Below are 26,007 nucleotides of genomic sequence, written 5' to 3'. Positions count from 1 at the left end.
AGGATATGGCTGTATAGGGCTTATGATCCTGTATCCGTACGTACGTATAGATAATTGACTCCTCCAAAGATATCAGGGTAAAACAATATGCAAACTAGGTTTTGGAGCCCACTGAGCGTTCCCCTCCATTGCTAGAGCCCAGCATAGTTCAGCCCCTTCACCAGTTAGTGACTCCCCTTTGTGGTCACCTCCTCTACATCCCTGACTGACAGCAGTCAAAATGTGCAGGACTCTAGGAGCCAAGGGGAACAGAACTCTAATTTACATTTTTTTTAACTCTAATATCTCAGCCATGGAGGGGTGAATTTACTAATATGAGGTATGTGCAAATGTAGGGTCAAAGGCAAAATACATCCCTATATATCTAAGATTTATGGAGGTCCCAGTGCCCTATCCCACCTCTGGGACCCTGGCCACATAGTCACATGCAGTGGTCATGTATATGACTTTCTACTGAAGTCTGTGTAAGTTATAGAGACAGTCCATAATGTAACATCCTCCAAAAGATAGAGGTGATTCTTCCATCTGCTCATTTGCAAAAAAAAAAAATGTAAATGCGGATAGAGAATTGATAATTGAAATAAATAAACTACAATTTAAATTAAAAGATATGACTGGAATCCTGATGAGAAGCCCAATCTAGCCATGTGCTTATTTTCCTTAATGTTTTCGTGCTGACAGGTCCCCTTTAAGACGTGTTGACTGGGCCAGTCAACAAGTTGTTACATCCCCAAGAAGGACGTTCGGAGTAGATAACAGAATAAATCTTCCTGCTGCCATATATCAGTAACTACATTCCATACTCTCTATCCTACTACCCCTCTTATTACTTTATACCTTCATTTGACTTTTACTATTAATTGTTATAGCTGGTAACCTCCATATATTTTACACCTTCCCACTACCTGAATGGCTATTTTTTCCAGACTTAACTATCTTTTATTTTACCCAAATTTAAATTTTTTTTTTTTACTAGTGTGTCTTTAATACAGTGGTCCCTCAAGTTACAATATTAATTGGTTCTGGGACAACCATTGTATGTTGAGACCAGAACTCTATGGAAACCTGGAAATTGGTTCTAAAGGCACCAAAATGTCATCCAAAAATAGGAAAAAGTGAGAATTAAATAAAAATAAGTAGATAACTAATATAGATAAAGCAAATCCTTACATAATCCTTAAAAGTAATAATCCTTAAAAGTAATAAAGGGAGCTGTAATCACTGTCTATGTCAGTGTTTCCCAAGCAGGGAGACTCCAGCTGTTGCAAAACTACAACTCCCAGCATGCCCGGACAGCCAAAGGCTGTCCGGGCATGTTGGGAGTTGTAGTTTTGCAACAGCTGGGGGCACCCTGCTTGAGAAGCACTGGTCTATGTAGAGGACAGGAGCTTCTTTGGGGTCCTGTACAGTACACACAGTGTCCTAAAAAATTAACATGGAGCCGCCCTCACCTGGTGTCCAAAGGAGCAGCTAATTCTGGTACAGGTAAAGGGTACAGAACATGTAATACCTCCCTGTACTATAGGAGGCGCTACCAGCCACCAGGCAGTGCATATGCTTCAGTAATAAAGGCAAAGAGTAGTACAGAACATGCAATACCTCCCTGTACTGTAGGGGGCGCTACCAGACACCAGTCAGTGCATATGCTTCAGTAATACAGGTAAAGAGTAGTACAGAACATGTAATACCTCCCTGTACTGTAGGGGGCGCTACCAGACACCAGTCAGTGCATATGCTTCAGTAATACAGGTAAAGAGTAGTACAGAACATGTAATACCTCCCTGTACTGTAGGGGGCGCTACCAGACACCAGTCAGTGCATACGCTTCAGTAATACAGGTAAAGAGTAGTACAGAACATGTAATACCTCCCTGTACTATAGGGGGCGCTACCAGCCACCAGTCAGTGCATACGCTTCAGTAATACAGGTAAAGAGTAGTATAGAACATGTAATACCTCCCTGTACTGTAGGGGGGCACTACCAGACACCAGTCAGTGCATACGCTTCAGTAATACAGGAGTTTTACCAGTGAATGCCCATTCTGATTGGTCAGTTCATTGACATGTTTCACAGATCTGTACTGTCTGTACATTGTATGTTGAGTCTGGTTTCAACTTACAGTGGTTCAGAAAAGACCATTGTATGTTGAAACTATTGTATGTGGAGGCCATTGTAAGTTGAGGGATCACTGTACAGTGGCACGGACATATACAGTACATTAAACACAATTCGGTAGGCTTCTTGGGAATTGCCTATGGTCTCCATACATTCTCTTTCTCCCAGCAGCTAATATATTCCTGTGAGTGTAGGATGGATTAGTCACACACGGGCTTACTGTAATTACCACAGTGGATTCTGGGCACCGAGCCACAGTAACAGGTGCACACGAGTTACGTTATAAGGGACACAAGTGGTCTTAGCTTACTGTGAGTAACCCCCTGAAAAGTGCTGCACCCTAAAAGCCTTTCTGCTAATATGGTGTGTCTTTATATCATCTTTTTATCTGTGTGCATTGAAATAATATTAAAAATATCTTACTTATCAGCAGTAAAAATAATTTTAGATAAATCCCAAGACCTGCTGCAAGTACGGAGACAATAATGCAATGCACCATAACAATTGCTGGTAGATAGCTGGTTGTTGATCTATGGATAGATTGGCCCCCCAGTGAGGATGGATGGAAAAACACTGCGTGCAACTAGTACAATCATGTTGGAGACAACTTTCTATACATATGTAAACACATAGGGGGAGATTTATCAAAACTTGTGTGGAGGAGGAGTGGTGCAGTTGCCCATAGCAACCAATCAGATCGCTTTTTCCATTTTTACATAGACCTGTGAAAAATGAAAGAAGCAATCTGATTGGTTGCTATAGGCAACTGCACCCCTCTTCCTCTACACAGGTTTTGATAAGTCTCACCCATACTGTACATAGTCTTTAATGCAACAGTATCTACTTCGGTGGAAGAGGAACGGTGCCAGATAGAGATGAGCGAACTTACAGTAAATTTGATTCGTCACAAACTTTTCGGCTCGGCAGTTGATGACTTATCCTGCATAAATTAGTTCATCTTTCAGGTGCTCCGGTGGGCTGGGAAAGGTGGATACAGTTCTAGGAGACTCTTTCCTAGGACTGTATCCACCTTTTCCAGCCCACCGGAGCACCTGAAAGCTGAACTAATTCACGCAGGAAAAGTCATCAACTGCCGAGCCGAGAAGTTTGTGACGAATCGAATTTACTGTAAGTTCGCTCATCTCTAGTGCCAGATAGATAGTGGCAGGATCCGAAAGGAGAGTGTTTGTGAATTATCCTACAATATAAATGGTGATGCAGGGACACAAGATTATTCTACCCGATCCAATTGTAATTGTAACAACCGGATTGGCAAACAAGTATCTTTTTGGCTATGGTATCTTTTTAATATGTGATCTGTTTAATTCCCAGCTTTATATAAAGAAGGAAGATAGCAGACTGCACTCACCATGCATATGAAGGCTTTATTGTGGCAGATAAAGCATAACCATTAACAGCAGAGGACAGGGGCGCAGGACAGAGGACAGGGGCGCAGGACAGATCCGCTTTGCGCGGCTGGGCGCGCTTCCACAAGCTGACACTTGGCGTCTCATCTGGCGCATGCACCAGATATGTGGGAAACACCAGAAGGATTTCCATGGTAACATGTAAACAACTAGCGTCATGTGATACAAAGTACATAGAACGTAAGTGCAACTGAAAACAACTATGAAGACAAGCAAGGTATAACAATGTAGCACCTAAGGTTACAAAAACGGGACAAGCTTGTTGCTATCGTTCAAACCCAGTGCTCCTGTAGCGTCTAGTTGAACAATCCATTTGGCTTCCATCTGTAAAAGGATGACATATCAGTCCCCTCTGTGCGGGGGTACATTCACTCTCTAGAGTCCTGAAAATCGTAGAGAGCTGCAATCTCCTCCGTGCCATTCTCTTATGTGGACAATTAAACTAGGAGCACCAGCTCCAGTCTGTATGGAGCGAAAATGCTCACGAATGTGGACATGGAGCTGTCTGATGGTTTTGCCCACATAAAAGAAACCGCACGGGCAGAATAAAGCGTACACAACGAAAGTTGTGCGGCAAGTAATGAGGTGATTCACCGTGTGTGTATGGCTGCCTAATTTCACAAGTCGACATGATACATTATAGGAACAAAGGGAGCAGGTTCTGCAAGGAAAATTACCTTTCGGTAAAGCTCTGGTTGTTTTTACTCGTTCAAGGGCATCATTAATGATGGCACTGGGATAGCCTCTTTGTGCTAATCGGGAACACAAATCCTTGGCTTGTTCTTCAAACACTTTTTGGTCACTATGTATTCTTTTCAGGCGAAGCAGTTGTGAATATGGAATGCCTTTCTTTACATGCAGTGGGTGGGAGCTCGAGAAATGGAGAAGAGCACTGCGAGCAGTAGGTTTACAGAATCACATAGTCACTAAACTGTAGTCAATGACTTTTAACTTCACATCAAGGAAGTAAAAAAACAAGTTCTCTTTTTTGGAGACATTCAGAAAAGAAACTCAATTAGAAAAATCCACCTCTGTGCCATTGTGGCAGGGATCGGCTTTGTGACTGAATCTTTGTACCAGTATATGGAATGGTTACTTAAACCCCTCCTTCCCTCTACCCCCACATACATAAAAGATACGGTGATCTTTTATGACATCTAGAGGGATTCGGTTAGCAGGAGAGCTACAGACTCGCTTCCACAGACATTGAGAGCCTGTCCACCCGTATCCGTCATGATGCGGGTGTACAGGCTATCCGCGAGTTCCTCCTTGAGACCGACAAGACTCCCCAATTCACTAATTTTGTTTGTGACTCTTTGCGTTTTATCCTATCCCACAAAGAGTTGAAGGACAACGAGGACTGGTATAGGCAGGTGATTGGTACTGCCATGGGCACGCCGGTCTCCTGTACCTATACCAACCTGTTCCATGCTATCCTTGAACAACATTACGTTTTTTCTTTCATCAATCCTGTCGTCAAACACATAAAAATGTTTAAGTTTTGTTGACGATATTTCAGTGGTGTGGGATGGAACAGAGGCTGATTTTTCTAATTTAGTTTATTTTTTGAATGTCTCCAATAAAGAGAACGTGTTTTTCACTTAGGTGTTTGGTGGTCAAGAGCTCGACTTCCTTGATGCGAAGTTAAAAGTCATTGACGACAGTTTAGTGACTATTGGATTCCGTAAACCTACTGCTCGCAATGCTCTTCTCCATTTTTCGAGCTCCCATCCACTGCACCTAAAGAAAGGCATTCCATATTTACAACTGTTTTACCTGAAAAAGGATAAAAAGTGACCAAAAAGTGTTTGAAGAACAAGCCAAGGATTTGTGTTCCCAATTAGCACAAAGAGGCTATCCCAGTGCCATAATTAATGATGCCCTTGAACGAGTAAAAACAACCAAGAGGGCAGACTTGTTTAAATCAAAATGTAGAAACCATACCCAAGCCAAAAGATTTACCTTCTCCCCGGACAACACCAATTTGAACACTGTGGTATCTAATGCTATACGCCGCAACTGGTACAACCTTGAAACAGATGTAGATCTAAAAGAAGTTACTAAACATCCCCCACTTATAACCTTCAAAAAAAGTGTCACCATTGGTGACAAACTAAAAAGATCCTCTAACCATCAATTATGCAAGACTAAGAATTGGCTATCCAGAGCTTTACCGGAAGGTAATTTTCCCTGCAGAACCTGCTCCTTTTGTTTCTATAATGTAGCATGTCGACATGTGAAATTAGGCAGCCATAACGACATTTAGGAGGTGACCGACATTTCATCCTTTTACAGAGGGAAGCCAAATGGATCGTTCAACTAGACGCTACTGGACTGCTGGGTTAAAACAATCGCAACGAGCTTGTCCCGTTTTTGTAACCATAGGCGCTACATTTTTATACCTTGCTTGTCTTCATAGTTTTCAGTTGCACTTACGTTCTATGTACTTTGTATCACATGACGCTAGCTGTTTACATGTTACCATGGAAATCCTTCCAGATGAGACGCCGAGCGTCAGCTTGTGGAAGCGTGCCCAGCGAAACGGATCTGTCCTGCGTCCCTGTCCTGTTTGTCTGCCTGCTGTTAACGGTTATGCTTTATCTGAAACAATAAAGCCTTCATACGCATGGTGAGTGCAGTCTGCAATCTTCCTTCTTTACATTTGCCTGTTTCCATGACTGTTCAGACTTAGCACCACCTGAAGCGTTTATGTACTTGGATTGCACCTGTTGAGAGCTCCCCTCTTACCTGCACACAGTTCCCTAGTCTTGCAGCTGCCGATCCTTATCTCTACCATTTGCATTAATTCCCAGCTTTGCCACACCTGTACAGACCACCCGTTCACATTTTGAATTTGTGGTTAGCAGAGTAGATGGCAGCCTAGCATGGGGGGGGGGGGGGGGGGGGAGGGCTTTAAATCTCTTCATACAAATATTAGGGGCACTAAGAGATTAGGGTGGACAGACATGCAATGTAATATACACTATAATCACTAGTGATTGGTGGGGAGGGGTGGCCATGGGGGTATTTAATAAGCTGATTGTTGTCCATCTGCTATTTTTCTCAACTTCAAGGACCATGGGTGATGGCACGTTCCAAAACCCTTCTCTCGGGAACCCACAAGGTGTCTATAGTATTTCCACAGCAGAACTATGCGGGCAGGGTAAACTTGTCATAATGCCCCTTGGTCTAAAATAAGCCAGTGTAGCATGGATAATAGAAATATTCTATATAATTGCACAATACATAGTATTAGTGGTCAGCCAGACAGGAAGACAAGAGATAGCGCATGAAGAGGAATAAACCCAGATTATGCAAAAGGTCTGCAATGCTAATTATATTATCATTACGGCGGTGAAGATAGACCTCAACATGACACCAAGCGAATGATATAAAGCCTTAGTCCTTCTCATGCAATTAAGGATCACATAATGAAATCATGGCGGAAGGCTTTGGGTGTATTTACAAGACAGCAGTAATGAGCTTACTTGCATATTTCAAAAGAATGCGGGAAAAAAATCCAGTTGTAATAAAAGGCGATAGCACTTCAGATCGGCGGCAAAACAATCATGCGGCAGATGGTTGATACAACATTTGGCGGTCCAGCTCATTAGATAATCGTAAGCAATGCGCTGCCTGCTAATCTTCTTGATGCATTGTATAGCATCATGTTTTGTATCTGTCCATATACCAGCTACAAAAGAAAAGAGATAATATACACCATACACACACTATTCATTAAAAGGCCATCACCATGTGCAAACATAACAGAGATTACAGAAATCTATGACCTGCAAACTACATATTCTCCAGGTACAGGACAGCCTCCTAGCAACAGAATATAGGTACGGTCAACTGGCCTCCAAAAATAGGGAGAAATCTGTCAAACAGTATCAGGAAGGCGTGTGTGGGGGGTCATGATAAATAAAGCATATAGCAAACTCTACTCACTTTACATTTCATTGTCCTTGAGGAAACATTGGACCTGATTTATCAAACTGTGTGAGAGAAAAACTGGAGTGATTTTTCCACAGCAACCAATCACAGCTCAGCTTTCACTTTACCAGAGCTCGTTAGTTGAGCTGTAATTGGTTGCTGTGGAAAAATCACTCGTTTTTCTCTCACACTTTGATAAATCTGGGCCATTGTGTGAGGTTGAACTGTCTCTTTAACAACGTAAGATCAACCAATTGTATAGAGCAACAGCAAAATTCTGAGGACATTCAACCACCTCAATATTATGGGACTACGCCAACATTCAACACAATAAAAAAAACAATTATGTTGTCCTAGTTTCTATGATTTTGGCATAGCTGAGACATTTTACCGAACCCTTTTCCTCATGCAGAATCTAAAAATAAATCCTGCATGAGTAAATGATTCCTGAAAGCCGAAAATAGCTGGAATTAGTGTCAAAATGGCAAACTAACGGCAAGAAAAAGAACACGGAATAAAACAAATAATGTCTAATTCAAAAGAGGGTATATATTAAATGTATTACCACCGGTATTTCTATACGGTTATATACACGTTATCAGGCTGAAAGCTGGTTGTAGTACAATCTGTGTAGAGCTAAACATGATGGGCCATTGAGTTTGATCAATAGGGTCCAACCCCCAGGAACCCAACCAATCAGAAAATCATGGTATCATTGCGTAAATACTAACATGGCCACAACTGGTACTGCAGTTTAGTTCCATTTGTTGGGCCTGAATACACATTAAGGGTACAATCACACAGGATTATGCGCAGATTTTATGCGCAAGATTTGTAACTGCCAACTAGAAGCTGTTCCCAGTCATTTAGTTTAGTTTACATTGAAATCTTCAGCAGAAAATCCTGTGCATATGATGCGCGCTCACTTTTTTTTCCCGCAGTGTTATAGCCTCCATAGGGAACTATAACATGCAGTACATTGATTCAATACACTGATCAATGCCATTGCATGGATTTCTGGCTTGGAGCAATCAATTGCCGATCGGAGGCGCAGAAGGCAGGTAAGGCACCCTTCTGCTGCGACCTAGCTGATCGAGACATCGCGGTTTTACTGCGATGGTCCCGATTAGCCCGACTAAGCTGCCGGGAAGCTTTCACTTTAGACGCGGCAATCCACTTTGATCGCAGCGTCTAAAGAGTTAATGCCGGACATCAGCCCGATCGTCAATGTCCAGTATTAGCCATGGGTCCTGGTTGCTTCGGTACCCACCTGGTATGATGTGCGCTCACCTGCTGAGCTCGTGTCATACCTCAGGAGCCGCAGATGGACATTAATGAACGTCCATTTGCGGCAAGGGGTTAATGGTCATCCATATTGGTGGGGTTCTCAGCTGTTTAAAGGTGAAGTGGTTTTCCATTCATTGTTTATTTCATACCGAACAGTCACATTCAAGTTATGGCATTACAGCTCTGTCCCATTTCAGTGTATCAGAAGTCAGCACCCTACCATTCTGATATGAATGGCTAATCAGTTTAAAGTGTACCTGTAGGCTCCCACACAAAAAAAAACTGTTATATGTTACTCAGTATCTCGTTCTGATCATGTACATGTAATTTTTATGTATCTAACACTGATATTTCACACAAAAAATAGCATAGTACAGCTGCTCAATGTCTTTTTCATCTTCCTAAAGGGAGGGGGTGTGTCCTTCTCTTGCCTGCACTGTGATGAATCCTCCCCCTTCCCCACTCTGCTGACTCTACTCTGGGGAGCCTGGCAGCCCTGCTCTGTAATCCTTTTCTCTCTGGTTTTATGCTGCACACACACACGATTATTGGGGATTGCCTATACTCTACCATCTACCAAAGACAATATGTTGAGGGTATAACCTAGAGCCTCCTCCTAGTTACGGTCAAATTCTTCTTCTGTTTGGAGTTTGATGCGACTTTCTGACTTTGAACACATACTACTGTATTTTGTAAAGGAGTCTTGATAATATTTTTGCTGTTCAGAAAGTGGCATCGCCCTTTCATATAAGGTGGGATTCCATCCGTTAACCTTATGCACTTTTATTTATATGTGTGAACTGTGTTATATAGAATATGTATTCTTTTCACTATATTTAGTAAGTAAGAGTGTCACACGAATGGTGGCAAAGTGCAGGAGGTTAAAGCAGGTGTAATGTGTAATTTGATTGATGACTTTATTTAAGAACTCTCAGTGTGTTTTACCTTTTCTATAACTAAGGCTGTAAACTAGCAGCCGAAACGCGTCACTTTGTCTGTACCTGTAATTATTTAATAAAATCTTCGATATTTTACCGAACCAAGCGGTGGACCATCCTGTCTGCATGATCAATATTGCATGGAAGTGGTTCATTCCGGTCCTAGACGTTCTAGGAATCAAAGGGAGAGCTGGAATTTTTACTCTATATTAAACTTAAATCTATGTCATTCATGTGTGTCATCCTATAATGCTGGGACTTGTAGTTTTGGAATAGATGGAGGTACAGTGTATGGATAACTCGTTTTACAGCAGTGTTGACTTCAGCTGTATGCCTACAGATTTTCCAAAACTTCAACTTCCAGCATGCCCAGACTGTCCAGGCATGCTTGGAGTTGTAGTTTTGCAACAGCTGGAGGCTCATGTTTACCTCCTGCATCCTTTTCAATCAGCCATCTCGTGTCCATAACCCTTGGACACGCTCATACTGCTGTGGGATTCATCAGTGTCCGAGAAGGTATGGGGACCCGTAGTGGTGGTATTTTCAAAGGCAGTTTTCTTTAATAAAATGTGAAAAAATTTTAAGGGTAGGATCACACGTACAGGATCCTGTGCAGATTCGATGCGCAGGATTTGTAACTGCAGATTAGAAGCTGTGCTCAGTCATTTAGTTTACATTGAAATCTGCTGCAGAAAATCCTGAGCATCAAATCTGCGTATGTGTGAACGTACCCTAAAGAAGTATATTAGAAAAACTATTGTCTTGCCAAGATGTACAACATTTAAAAAGTTTTCATATCTGACAGTGCCCATTTAAAATAACCCAAAACCCCTGGTAACAGTTCATACATTTATATCAATATGCAGACAGAACAAAGTTGTGTTGCATAGGAGACTGCATTTTAATGATGGATGCATTTATTGATTTTAATCTCTTCCTATACATTTTCAGATGATAGCCGTTAGAATGTGACAAGGATGTACAACTAACCTTTTTAAATAAAAAATGTTAAAAAATTATAATAAATTCAATTTATTAAAAAAAAAAAAAAAAAAAAAAAAAGCCCCATTAAGTACAGGTCTTTGCTTTACTTGGTGATAAACATCTGAGAGATAATTAACAGGAAGTCAGCTGACCCATTACTGACCACTTCCCCTGACACATTAATAGTTAAAAGTGGGTTCAGTGAAAAAGCAACAACCTGTGTGAGGTGTTAAAAAGTAAAATAAAGAAACTTACTATAATAAATATTATTAGCCATAGTGCAGAGATCTTCCATATCAGCAGTGCTGTAACCCTTGTGAAATGTGATATTACGTCTTTGAGAAGCAAGTCTGCTCCATTCCTCTGTTCCTCTTGTTAGCACAGGACAAGACCAGTAATGTGAACAGGAAAGCTGGTATTACAGCTCATGAGATTTATGACTCCTTAGATAAGGCAGCAGTGTGACTGACAAGGCTTCCTGCTGCCTTATGTAATGAGTGGTAAAACCAGCTCTTTCCTTCACATCACTGGTCTTGTCCCATGATGACAGGAGGGGGAGTGGAGCTCTCTACATTTAGAGCCTGTGATATGATTTCACAGCTTACAAGGAAAAGGACACAGCTGATATGGAGGATCTCTGCACTATGGCTAACAACATTATAATAGTAAGTTGCTTTATTAGACTTTTTTCACGCCATACAACGGTTGTTGTTTTTCGCTAGACAACTACATTAAGCACTGTGATCTTCTGTAGATCCCACTGGTGATCACATGACCCAGTTACAGTAATAAAATACATGAATGTAGCATTCCTGGTATAAAACAGAATTGTAGGCTTAGTAATGTGCTGTTTTATTATATTATCAAATGGACAGAAAAACAGAGTGGTGATCACTTATGGTAACATGAACTATGGGAAATAAGAACAAACCCAAAAGCCAAAGAGCACCCTATAAGCCAACTAGCTAATAAAGGCTTCTGTAATGACTGTTGCCATCAAAAGTGACTGAAATCCCAATAGCAATGTGAACAGAGCCTAACAAAACTACTCCATTCCTGAAAAACTGTATATACTGTAGAACAAATTTCGCACCCGCTGATAATCTAATGAGGGTTGTCAGACAGAAAAGCAACATTAGGTGTCTGGCAGCCACTTCCACGGGAGATAATATATGTGTATTATAGGGGGGGTATCAGTAGTTATTACTGGATGAGAAATCTGCAAATCGCCAACAAGTGTCATAAAGAACAGTGTCCCTCCAGCTGTTGCAAAACTACAACTCCCAGCATGCCCGGACAGCCGTTGGCTGTCCGGGCATGCTAGGAGTTGTAGTTTTGCAACAGCTGGAGGGCAACAGTTTAAAGTTCACTGATATAGAAAAAACAAAGAACAAAAAATGCGCGACCGTAATGATAAACGACGCATAAAAGCGATATCATTGTACACAAAAGAAATCTATGTATAGATGCGAGAGGAACAAGTGCTAAACAGCTGCACATACACACAAGACGACCATAAGGAACATGTTTACAGCACGTTGCGAACCTCGACATGGTGGAATACTTCACACACATTCATACATTAGGAGGTGTCGGGGGGTGGGGGGATTCATGAAAGTGCAGAAATATTTTAGGAAAACATGTTATGAAATAAGATGCCTCCGCTGAAGGCTACGCCAATGTAAAAAAGGAAACAGATCTAGGAAGATTTTTGTTGCCGCGGTAACAATCAACAAATGAAATTATTAAGTGCGCCGGCTACTGTTCCTATGGCAACCAACATGTCTCCCAGGTTTCATTCATTGGCAAGATATTTTCAGTAAGGCAAAGGAAGAGAAAAAAAAAAAAAAAAATACTATTTTAAACAGGTAAGAAGGTGCAACTTTGTGCTGCCAGCAGGAAAATAAGAAAGTACAGGAAGAAATCAGTTAAGAGAAGAGGAAAAAAAAATCTGTATTTTAAAATTGTATTTTTTTTTTTTTGTTTAAAGGATAAACACACGTATATATATATACGTGTCATAATGGTGTCATTTTTTTTTTTTACCTCTACAAATGTTTCCCCCCCCCCAAAAAAAAATTATAATAATAATAATTAAAAATGCAATCTGTACTTTCCCTGAAAATAAAGCATTTGGGGGAAGATTTATCATTTGGGGGGAGATTTATCAAAACCTGTCCAAAGGGAAAGTTGCCCATAGCAACCAATCAGATCGCTTCTTTCACTTTTGAAAATACCATACCATGCACACTCACCACCACTAGTCGTATAGCGCCATGTTTTTTTATTACTCTAACTTGGTCATGTGATCACTGTCTGACTCTCACAAGGTTACTGTGCCTAATGTGTGTCAGAGGATGTCAGACCCGGGTCAGCTATATTCCTGTGAACTACAGGATGACATCATCACCTTCCAGATCCCCTCCTACTAGCTCACAGACCACTCCCCTCCAAGATCTGTATACTGCTGCTGCTGCTATTTCTATGCACATGTGATCAGGATAGATTATATACCTCCCCTGAAGCTTTATTACACATTGCTCTTTTTCTCAGTTTTCGCTATGATTTTCTCAACATTGTGATCTTTTACCGTAATTGAGGACATCACAGTAAAATGTGTAATTTTTACCATGATTTTAGACAATCACTGCAAAAACAGCCAAGATGCAGTAAAAATGTGTGAAAAATGCGGTAAGTATTCACCATGTGAACACAGTCTAAAGACTTAAAATCCTTATAAAACACCTTAAAGTGTACCCGTCAGATCCAACTAAAATTATTTTTTTTTATATATCACTCAGTACCTAATCCTGACCATGTACATCTAATTATCTTTATGTGTCTAACACCTTTATTTATATTTTTATTACACTTTTAATTTAGCTCACTTGTCTGAATTCCTCTCAAAGGGAGGGGGCGTGGCCTCACTGTGCAGGTCTCCGCCCCCTCCCTCAGTATGCTGTCTGCTCACATCTCCCCTAGCATTAGCAGAACCACAACTCCCAGCTTGTCCTCACTGACAGTAGCGGGACACAATCTGACAGTGGGAGGATTTTTCCTCCAGCTATGAGCCCTGCACTCACAGCTGTCAATCAAGGAAGTGTGTCCATGACATAGCAGATGACGCATGGACACAGCAGGACTAGTAGGTGTTCAAGCAGGTGGGGGGATGGTTGTTTGACAGGCTTTTTCAGTATGAAATACTGAAAATTTTCTAATGAAAGCAATTTCAAAACCTATTGGTTATACATGCTTTACAACATATCAAAAGTTTTTGTATCTGACAGTGTCCATTTAAGGGTAGGGTAACACGTAACGTAAAAAAATGCTGCAGATCTGCCGTGACCTGACCCATAGTGTGCCTACAGCTGTTCACACAGCTCAGCCAGATGATTTATAAAAACAGGCATTACATAATCACTTTAGAGTGGAATTGCAAACCAACATGCAACCAATCTCATGGCAGCAACATCTGCTAAAACAGGCATATAAACGTAGAAGGCATACACAACACAACCTCTATATATTTCTCTATAAAATTGCCTTTGCCACACTATGTATGCAAAAAAAGATAAAATCCTGGAGTGCTTCTTTAATATAAGGATACTCTTCAACTAGTAAAATGAACTCCCAAAAGCCAAATGTTCTAAAGGAGACATTAGGGAGGTTTTTAAGTCAGTTAAAAATACGGTAGCTCAAACAGCAGCCAAAATAAAAAAAATAGTGCACATGAATTTAATGGGGAACGCCAATGGGGAAAAAAATTATTTTCTTTTTTTTTTATATCAACTGGTGACAGAAAGTTACACAGATTTGTAAATTAATTCTATTAAAAATCTTAAATCTGTCCACTACTTATTAGCTGCTGTATGCTCAGGAGGATGTGCTTTTCTTTTTGAATTTCTTTCCAGTCTGACCACAGTGCTCTCTGCTGACACCTCTGTCCATGTCAGGAACTGTCCAGAGCAGAACAGGTTTGCTCTTGGCATTTTATCCTGCTCTAGACAGTTCCTGACATGGACAAAGATGTCAGCAGAGAGCACTGTGGTCAGACTGGAAAGAAATTCAAAAAGAAAAGAACTTCTTGTGGAAGTACTGGAAGGGGTAAGATTTTTAAATATTAATAATTTAAAAATCCGTATAACTTTCTGGCACCAGGTGATTTAAAAATGTTTTTTTCCACCAGAGTACCCCTTGAAAAATATTAGGTGTAATTTGTTAGGTTATACACTACACACCCTACAACTCTACCTGCAGTGAGATAATTCTCCTCCTGTTTCACTTCAGATGATTTCAATGACTTAGTGTCCGCTTCTCCCATGATTTACACTGTAGCTCTGCTTTAAAGCTACAAGTGACCCTACCCCAAAAATTCTACTGGCCAGTGGCTTCCACAATATGGCCATTATTAGAAATGTATTTTAATGTAAATGTAAATGTATTCCGCCCATGACAGTTTTTATAAGTAATGGCAGACTTCATCACTTTGTTATATCAACTAAATTGTTTAAATACAAAAGGCAAAGAAAACCAAAAATTTCCCTTAACCCCATGAAACTGGGACATTAGTACACTGCTCCAAAAAATAAAGGGAACACTGAGATAACACATCCTAGATCTGAATGAACTAATAGTATTAATTACTTTCGTCTTTACATAGTTGAATGTGTTGACAACAAAATCACAAAAATTATCAATGGAAATCAAATTTATCAACCCATGGAGGTCTGGATATGAAGTCACACTCAAAATCACAGTGGAAAACCCCACTACAGGCTGATCCAACTTTATGTAATGTCCTTAAAACAAGTCACAATGAGGCTCAGTAGTGTGTGTGTGGCCTCCACGTGCCCGTATGACCTCCCTACAATGCCTGGGCATGCTCCTGATGAGGTGGCAGATGGTCTCCTGCGGGATGTCCTCCCTGACCTGGACTAAAGCATCCGCCAACTCCTGGACAGTCTGTGGTGGATGGAGCGAAACATGATGTCCCACATGTGCTCAATTGGATTCAGGTCTGGGGAACGGGCGGGCAAGTCCATAGCATCAATGCCTTCCTCTTGCAGGAACTGCTGACCCAGTCCAGCCACATGAGGTCTAGCATTGTCTTGCATTAGGAGGAACCCAGGGCCAACCGCACCAGCATATGGTCTCACAAGGGGTCTGAGGATCTCATCTCTGTACCTAATGGTAGTCAGGCTACCTCTGGCAAGCACATGGAGGGCTATGCGGCCCCAGAAAGAAATGCCACCCCACACCATTACTGACCCACCGCCAAACCAGTCATGCTGGAGGATGTTGCAGGCAGCAGAATGTTCTCCATGGCGTCTCCAGACTCGTCACATGTGTTCAGTGTGAGCCTGCTTTCATCTGTGAAGAGCACAGGGTGCCAGTGGCGATTTGCCAATCTTGGTCTTCTCTTGCAAATGCCAAACGTCCTGCACGGTGTTGGGCTGTAAGCACAACCCCCACCTGTGGATGTCAGGCCCTCATACCACCCTCATGCAGTCTGTTTTTGACCGTTTGAGTGGACACATGCACATTTGTGGCCTGCTGGAGGTCATTTTGCAGGGCTCTGGCAGTGCTCCTCCTGCTCTTCCTTGCACAAAGACATAGGTAGCGTTCCTGCTGCTGGGTTGTCGCCCTCCTACGACCTCCTCCAAGTCTCCTCATGTACTGGCCTGTCTCCTGGTAGCGCCTCCATGCTCTGGACACTACGCTGACAGACACAGCAAACCTTCTTGCCACAACTCGCAATGATGTGCCATCCTGGATGAGCTGCACTACCCGAGCCACTTGTGTGGGTTGTAGACTCCGTCTCATGCTACCACTAGAGTGAAAGCACTGCCAGCATTCAAAAGTGACCAAAACATCATCCAGGAAGCATAGGAACTGAGAAGTAGTCTGTGGTTACCACCTGCAGAACCACTCCTTTATTGTGGATGTCTTGCTAATTGCTTATAATTTCCACTTGTTGTCTGTTCCATTTCCACAACAGCATGTGAAATTGATTGTCAATCAGTGTTCTTCCTGAGTGGACAGTGTGATTTCACAGAAGTGTCATTGACTTGAAGTTACAATGTGTTGTTTAAGTGTTGTCATTATATTTTTGAGCAGTGTATATTACAAGATGGAGCTACAGCCAATAATATTGTAGTGATGACAATGGCTGAGCAAGGCTACTGTAGATCAGACCAGCCAGACACTATTCCAGTGTTTTTCAACCAGGGTGCCTTCAGCTGTTGCAAACCACAGGGTGCCTCCAGCTGTTGCACACCAATCAGTGTGCTTCCAGTTGTTGCAAAACTACAACTCCCAGCATGCTCAGACAGCCGTTGGCTGTCCGGGCATGCTGGGGGTTGTAGTTTTGCAACAGCTGGAGGCACCCTGGTTGGGAATTACTGCACTATTCTCTACAGAAGAGGAACCACACTTATATAGGATATTTAAAAAAAAAAGGAAAATGCTATTTTAAACACTTATCATTCGATGTAGACTCTCTGGAGCCTATAAAAATTCGTCCATGAATTATGCAGCGAGAAATTGTTGCATAAAACATTGATTGTACCTTACAAGAGAGATGTGCTGGCATACGCTGGGGTTTTAAGCAAAACTGGATTAGCTAGACAGTCATTGCAATCCAAGTGTTCCTATTAACATACAGATTTTCAAAATTATCTCCCCCCCATCCCGGTAACTTTCTTTTTCACAGCTCCTGTACCAGATGCAAATGGAGATAAAATCCCAGCACCAAATGAAAACGTATTATGAAATGAGAGTCATAAAGATCCGGTAATGAGGACGGTGATTAGACGTGCCGCGGGACATGCCGGTGACATCACTGCATATAAAGAAATATCATGCCTGAAATGCTTTTAAGCCTCTCCCTGGCAGCACGGTGTAACTATCCATTTTATACCTGACGGGGTCCCTCAAGGACTTCTTCATACACCAGCTTTACAGGCATTGCTAGAAAACATTTTACCATGGCAACCGGGGCACAAAGTGGCAGACACCATTATCATGTAAAGGAAAATCATAGTCTTTCTTGCACAATCTGCTGTAAAACAATAGCAAAGCTTTTAGGTATCAATACCGAGTATAAGCCGACCCAAATATAAGCCGAGGCCCCTAATTTGACCCCTAAAACCTAGGAAAACCTATTGACTCGAGTATAAGCCTAGGGTGGGAAATATATCATCCCGCCCCCCTACCCTGTCATCATCCCCCCTGTCATCATCCAGACCCCCCAGGTCATCATCCAGACCCCCCCCCCCATGTCATCATCCCCCAGTCATCATCCAGACTCCCCGTCATCATCCCCCCTGTCAATATATCCCCTGGCATCATCCAGACCGCCCCCCCCCCCTGTTAACACACAGACCCCCCTTTCGTTGTCTACTCACCTCCCCAGTTGTTGCTCTCTCGGTCCTTTCCTGTTGCCTAGCAGCTTCAGGGAGCGTCCGCATACCGTTGGGGAGGGTGAGCCCATCCGGGCAATCCTTCTTCACCGGGAGGCCCTCTTCTCCGCTCCAGGCCGGCCCGGGACTAGTGACACTGCAGCAGACGTCCAAGCGCAGGAACACCCCTGACGTCACGGATGTCTGCTGCGCATGGACGTCCTTGCGCCTGTCGTCATGAATGTAGTGTCACTAGTCCGGGGCCGTCCTGGAGCACAAAAGAGGACTTCCCGGTGAAGATGGACGGCCCGGACCAGCTCGCCCTCCCCACCAGAATGCGGACGGTCCATGCAGCGAAGATGGATGGCCCCGTCCCCCCATCGGTATGCCTGAAGCAACTCTTTATTATTTTTTTTTTCACTCGAGTATAAGCCGAGGGGGACGTTTTCAGCACGAAAAATTGTCCTGAAAATCTCGGCTTACACCCGTGTCAGCAGAGGGCGCTCTTATTTTTCCACATTGGTTTAGAACAATATATTTTTATTATTTGTGAGGGGGTTGACATGCCCCGTTCCCAAAGAGAGCTGGGGTCCTGTGCAGTCGGACCCCCCGCGACTGTTTTTAATTTCACTATGGTCACTTGTAAACAATATCTTTAGGCTGCAGGTAGGGTTGCCACCTTGCTGGTGTTTTGGCCACCCTGCCGGAATTTTTATATTACAAAAATACTGGCAATGCAATGGTCGGTATTATTCCAATCAACCCTCCAACTACCAGGATGTTACACCATATGCTATACAAGTGTTTCCCAACCAGAGCACCTCCAGCTGTTGGCTGTCCGGGCATGCTGGGAGTTGTAGTTTTGCAAAACACTAGTGTTGGAAAACAATGACCTATACTATATACTACTATATAGTCAAACATGCTGTAGTTGTAGTTTTCATTTGGAGCAGCTGCTGAGCCACAGCGTGTATCAGGGCATGCTGGGAGTTGTAGTTCATAACTAACTGCAACTCCCGAATATAATAAAACAAAAGCGACCAAAAAGTCATATCAAAACAATGGCACTGTTAAAAACTACAGATGGGGGCTCATACAGGCCAGTATAAGGAGAAATAAAGAATTTATAGGGGTCATAATAGGACTAAATTTCCCCCACATATGCGTATCCTGTGATGTTACGCATATATAATTTATTATGCAAATTAGCATGTCCGCTATTTTTTTTTGCAAGAAAGGTGGCACCCCTAGCTGAAGGTAAGGGAGGGTGTCTACCATAGGTATATTAATGACCCACCTCTACTAACAGACCACGATAAAGAGCTGCATGCAGGATTGCTTCATGTAGATTTTCATTATTATGCACTTATGGATTTTTTATTTTGTATTAAAAAAACAAAGAATTTTACTCCGGAGCAACGAGTGCTGAACCCTTTTTTCTTTGTTTCAAAATTGTATTCCTGCTAAATCTTCAGTTCCAGTGTGGGGAGACGCAGGCCGCGCTGAGCGGTACAGCTGTTGAGTCAACTGGACCATGCTCAGCGAAGTTCTGTGCACGAGCGCTTTTCTGATGGACAGGACTTGTGCACGGAGCTTTGATGAGCATGTCATGGTTAATTCAGCAACTAAACCGCACAGTTTGACCTGCGCAATTTGAGGATTGCACAGGCTCACAAATTTGAATTTGCGCATCAAAAGAGGTTTCCTACTTTGGGCGATATCTACTTAAAGGGGTACTCCACTGTAAAAAAAAAAATTAAATTAAATCAACTGATGCCAGAAAGTTAATAAGATTTGTAAAGGACTTCCATTAAAAAATCTTGATCCTTCCAGTATTTATCAGCTGCTGTAATGATTCACAGGAAGTTATTTTCTTTTGAATTACCTTTCTGTCTGGCCACAGTGCTCTCTGCTGACACCTCTGTCCATTTTAGGAACTATCCAGAGCAAGAGAGGTTTTCTATGGGGATTTGCTCCTATTCTGGACAGTTCCTAAAATGGACAGAGGTGTCAGCAGAGAGCAGTGTGGTCAAGCAGAAAGGTAATTCAAAAAGAAAACAACTGGCTGTAGATCATATGGCAGCAGATAACTACTGGAAGGATTAAGATTTTTAAATAGAAGTAATTTACAAATCTGTTTAACTTTCTGGCACCAGTTGATTTAAGATTTTTTTTTTGCCAGTGGAGTACCCCTTTAAAGAGGTACTTCACTGGAAAACATTTATTTTATTTTATTTTTTTAAATCAACTGGTGCCAGAAAGTTATACAGATTTGTAAATTACTTCTATTTAAAAGTCTTAATCCTTCCAGTACTTATCAGCTGTTAAATGCTCCACAGGAAGTTTTTCTTTTTGAATTTTCTTTCTGTCTGACCACAGTGCTCTCTGCTGACACCTCTGTCCATTTTAGGAACTGTGCAGAGCAGGAGAGGTTTGCTGTGGGGATTTGCTCCTACTCTGGACAGTTCCTAAAATGGACAGAGGTGTCAGCAGAGAGCACTGTGGTCAGACAGAAAGGACATTCAAAAAGGAAAAAAAAACTTCCTGTGGAACATACAGCAGCTGATAAGTACTGGAAGGATTAAGATTTTTAAATAGAAGTAATTTACAAATCTGTTTCACTTTCTGGCACTAGTTAATTTAAAAAAAAATTTTTCCAGCAGAGTACCCCTTTAAAAGGGTCCCTTGACAACAACTTGATCACTTAGATCTCTAATGGGCACTCCAGCAATCAGCTGTAATCCATTAGAAAACTTGTCAGTGGTTTCGTTGCCCTGCAGCCAGACCACAAGGGAAATGAAGAATTACACAGTGCCCATTCAAATAAGTGGGCTGCTTGTGTAATACAGGACAGTTCCTCCAAAGCAAGAGGTGCTCTTTGAAACCATTCTTGTCAAGAAATGACAATTAACTCCCTAATAGGTAATGTACACTGACTGGCCACTATATTCGGTACACCTGTTTAAATTAATGTTATTCCGAAAATAGCTAATCGGCCATGCACATGGCAGCAACTCGATGCATTCAGGTATGTAGAGAATTACATTTTTTTTTTTATAAAGTTCAAACTGAGAATCAGAACGGGTAAAAAAGAGGATTTAAAGGAGTTCTGTGGTGAAAATTAACTTATCCCCTATCTAAAGAATAGGAGATATGTTATAGATTGGGGGGGTCCGAGCTCTGGGACCCCCCCCCCCCCCTGCAATCTCCTGAACGGGGCCCCGGCAGTTTGCTTGGAGGGGGCATACCCACCCCCGCACGAGGTGTCGGCTGACACACCCCCTCAATGCATTCCATAGAGATACAAGGAAGGGGAGGGGGGGGGGGGGGTCCGCTGCGGCTTCCTGTGAGGGACGGAACGGCCGCTTCCAGCAGACTATAACTAATTTTTCGTCGAACTACTCCTTTGAGTGACTTTGAATGTGACATGGTTGTTGGTGCCAGACGGCTGGTCTGAAAATTTCAGAAACTGCTAATCTACTGGGATTTTCCTGCACGTCCATCTCTAGGGTTAACAGTAAATAGTCTGAAAGGAGGAAATATCCAGTAAGCGTCAGTTGTGTGGATGAAAATGCCTTGTTGATATCAGAGGTCAGAGGAGAATAGGCAGACTGGTTTGAGCAAAAGTCACTCAAATTATTGATGGTCCCAATCAAGTATACCGACCAAGTATGCAGAATACCATCTTTGAACGCACAACACGCTGAACCATGAGGCAGATGGGTTACAGCAGCAAGGACCACTCTGGGTAGCACGGAACAGGAAACTGAGGCTACAAATAAACACAGGCTTACCGAAAGTGGACAGTGAAAGACTAAAAGAATATTAACTGGTCTGATAAGTCTCGATTCCAGATGCGACAATTTGGTGTAAACAATATAAAAGCACAGATCCATCCTGCCTTGTATCAACGGTTTAGGCTGGTGGTTGTGGTATAATGGTGTGGGGGGAATTTTTTTTGGCCCATTTGGGTCTCTCCGCACCAGTTGAGCATTGTTTAAAAGAGACAGCCTACCTGAGTATGGTTACTGACCATGTCTGTCCTTTTTTGGCCACAGTGGACCCATCTTCTGATGATACATCCAGCAGGATAATGCACCATGTCATCAATCTCACATTACCTCATACATGACAATAATGTCACTGGACTCCAATGGCCTCCACAGTCACCAGATCTCAATCCAATAGGGCACTTTAGGGATGTGGTGGAAACAGATTTTGTCATCATAGATGTGCAGCAGACAAATCTACAGCAACTGTTGCAGAAAATGCTTTCAGCCCCTCGTATAAAGTATGCCATGATTAATAAAAGCAAAAGGGGTCCAACCCGGGACTAGTAAGGTGTACCTCATAAAACCCTTTTAACATATAACACACACGGCCACTATAGAAAAATAACACTGTAAAGTGGGGTCTACAAGAACGATGAACTCCTGGTAAGGAAACACTGGGGGTAAGCTAGAATGGGCGTTGCTAACCATAACACTAGACTACTCCTATAGGATTTATGTCATGTTCATCCCACAATGTGGCATCCTTTATGGACATTTATCAACGGGTTTAGTCAGGTTTTCTTTACTATAATTGTCGCAAAATTGTCGCAACTGCGACTACACGATTTTTCGTGCGACATTTTGACTGGAAAGCGAGAAAAGCAAGTTTTCCTAAAATTTACTATGTAGTAATAATTTTAAAATGGACTACGGGTAGTCAGGTATTTATTAACTGCGACAGTCGCAACTGCGCAAAAAAAAGTCGCAACAGCGTTAAAAATTGACTAAATTTACTCCAGCTCAAACATGGAGCAGAAAAAGCTACTACCAAAGTAAAAAAGGAAAAAATGGTTACGTGAAAGAAAATTATCAACAGGCTGAAAGCAGTTGATAAATACGTCGCACATAAGCAAAAAAAAAGTAAGGAAAAAATTACTAAAAAAAAGAATACATAAGCAAACATTGATAAATGTCCCTCATTGTGACCAGGTCTATTACGTTAGATTACAGGCATGAATCCAATGCCTATACTTACTTCATTATAGCAAATCAGGGATGAAAATCAAATCAATATTCATACTCTTCCAGGTTAAGATTAGTCCAACCAGAAAATAGCGCATAGTTTACCAGGGAAATCTGCACTTACATCCTGCTAGGTGAAATCCAATCGGTTAAATAGCGATTAACACCTGTCCTTAGGTATAGTGGGATTGAGGCTACAAGAATCCAAAATATGCAAATAAAATGGATTAATATTTTGCAGTGAAGAGACCCGGCAGAGTATAACGTATCAGACTCGGGCAGAATAAGCTTTTCCATTTGTAATAAAATGACTTGCCAGCCTCCCACAAGTTTAAGTTCCCTCCACATAAAGTAAGGCCAGCAATTCACTTAAAAACCACCGCGCTGAAATTCTCCAGAGAACCAGCAGCTTCATATCAGGGCAATGAGATTTGCTCTACTTGGATGATCACTCGCTTACAGCCAAATGAAGAAGCTTAGATCTGAAGTTACCTATCTAAGGAATGTAGAAGTTTCTTTCTAGCAGAAACCATCGGATTTTCCCTGAAATAATAGATACAGGATTTAATTTGTACCTCGATTTGGCTTCAAAATAATTGAAAATCCTTGGTACAGAATCCATAGGGAATGGAACAGGTATGTAGTAAACCGTAGCAGCAATAGGTGCGGACGTTACAAGGTGGTATTCAGTATACATATTACTGCTCCGGCCAGAGGTTACATTGTAGTTAATGGGATTACTGTATTTTTCGCCGTATAAGGCTGGGTTCACACTACGTTTTCCCCCATACGGGAGCGCATACGGCAGGGGGGAGCTAAAAGCTCGCGCTCCCGTATGTCACCGTATGCGCTCCCGTATGTCATTCATTTCAATGAGCCGACCGGAGTGAAACGTTCGGTCCGGTCGGCTCATTTTTGTGCCGTATACGCTTTTACAACCGGACCTAAAACTGTGGTCAACGTATGGGGGAAAACGTAGTGTGAACCCAGCCTAAGACGCACTTTTTCTTCCCAAAAACTGGGGGGAAAAAGTTGGTGCGTCTTATATGGTGAATACACATTAAAACCCTGTCCTATCGCGGCGGTACCTGCGGCCATCAACGGCTGGGACCCGCGGTGATGCCCTGTATTAACCCTTCAGACGCGGCGATCAAAGCTGACCGCCGCGTCTGAAGTGAAAGGGACACTAACCCGGCTGCTCAGTCGGGGTGTTCGGGACCACCGCGGTGAAATCGTGGCATCCCAAACAGCTTACAGGACACCGGGAGGGACCTTACCTGCCTCCTCGGTGTCTGCTCCATGCCGGGATCCCCTGCATGGCCGGCGCTCTCCTTTGTCGTCCGCACAGTGTCGCGTACGCCATCCCGTCATCCAACTGGAGCGGCGGGCATAGCGACGTGATGGCGGCGACGGAGAGCGAGGATACCGGGCAGCAGAGACGTTCCGGAGCAACGGGGACACCCCAGGGATGCGACGACAGCAATGGAGGGTGACGGGTCCGGAGCAGCGGGGACACGTGAGTATTACCTCCTATCCAGTGGTATTCAACCTGCGGACCTCCAGATGTTGCAAAACTACAACTCCCTGCATGCCCGGACAGCCAACGGCTGTCCAGGCATGCTGGGAGTTGTAGTTTTGCAACATCTGGAGGTCCGCAGGTTGAAGGTTCAGAAACTTTTTTTTCTAGATTTTCAGCCTTTAAAATTGGGTGCGTCTTATATGCTGGAGCGTGCTATATGGTGAAAAATACGGTATATAGCATTTATATAATGCAGCTGAAAAATACAGAAATTTACATTCTATAGTTATGTACAACAAGCAATGACCATTCAGCCCCATTGTATCTTCAAAAATTTGGTTTTACTATGTGTGCTAGCACCCTTCCATAGGCCAAGAGCCATTGACTGAAGCCACTAGGCTAAACTACAGCACAAGGCCTCCAGCAAAGTATGTCCTACACCAACATATCAAAGCTACACTTGGGGCCTACACGAATTTGCTCTACACGCGATGCCTTACAGGATCTTATCCCTATAATTTGACTTGTCTGCAGATGCCCGAATAGGGTGGCAGAAGTACCGATGATGTTAGATCTGAAGTCCTACATGCTAAAATGGGGCCTAAACTGTCGAATGGGTGATCACTACCGCAATGTGTCGAGCATCAAGTTCATATCCCATTGTAAACAGTGATGACCTTCCCCTTGACAGGTAAAGAGGTTGTCCAGATATAGAAAAACAAAGCTAATTTCTTCAAAAAACAGAACTTCACCTATCCGTAGGTTGTGCGTGGTATTACAACTTGGCTCCATGCACTTTAATAGAGCTGAGTTGCAATACCACATAGAAATCATCTGTTTTTCTAATCCCATCTGCGGATTATCAAGGGGGACAGCCCAGACGACAGACTATGCACAGTTAGCATATCGGACACTAAAACTTAACAGAATGGAAGCTGGACATACTCACTTCTCCTCGCTCCCTCATATACAGTGACCCCTTGACATACGATCATTTCAACATACGATCACTCTCAGAGGCCATCGCATGTTGAAGGCAGCATCAACATACGATGCTTTTGTATGTTGGGGCCATCGCATAAACAGCTATCCGGCAGCACAGACTGCTTCAGCTGCCACCAGATAGCCGTTTACGGTGCCCCGTGTGGTCCGCTGACGATCACTTACCTGTCCTCTGGGCTCCGGCGCGTCCTCTTCGGGATCCCCTGCATCGTCGGCGCTCTCCATCGTCATCACGTCGCTGCGCACGCCATCCCGTCATCCAATAGGAGCGGCTTGCGTAACAATGTGAAGGCGGCGACGGAGCGCGCGGATGCCGGGGAAGCAGAGGCCTTGTCGGAGCGTCGGGGAAACCTCGGGGACGCGGCGACAGCAAAGGACGGCGAC

At 42.8% G+C, this 26,007-nt stretch overlaps 1 protein-coding gene across 10 annotated transcripts in view; it reads right to left on the bottom strand.

Moving 5' to 3' along the window:
• The window catches only part of DIP2C (disco interacting protein 2 homolog C), a 496,242-nt gene that overhangs the window by 370,733 nt on the left and 99,502 nt on the right, over positions 1-26,007 (bottom strand). For 2 of the 10 annotated variants that reach the window (XM_056519531.1, XM_056519532.1), the window contains exon 1: positions 18,094-18,210. The exons of 6 other annotated variants lie outside the window; for them this stretch is intronic. In XM_056519531.1, the coding sequence (XP_056375506.1) occupies positions 18,094-18,156 (63 nt within the window). In that variant the 5' untranslated portion in view covers positions 18,157-18,210. Of the gene's footprint in view, positions 1-18,093; positions 18,212-26,007 lie in introns of those variants that run through there. 2 more of the 10 variants (XM_056519530.1, XM_056519535.1) reach the window with 2 other exon arrangements.

This window comes from Hyla sarda, chromosome 5 (genome assembly GCF_029499605.1).
Source record: "Hyla sarda isolate aHylSar1 chromosome 5, aHylSar1.hap1, whole genome shotgun sequence".
Classification (NCBI taxonomy): domain Eukaryota; kingdom Metazoa; phylum Chordata; class Amphibia; order Anura; family Hylidae; genus Hyla; species Hyla sarda.
The sequence above is the reverse complement of the archived record's forward strand: the minus strand, read 5'-3'. Positions and strand labels throughout refer to the sequence as shown.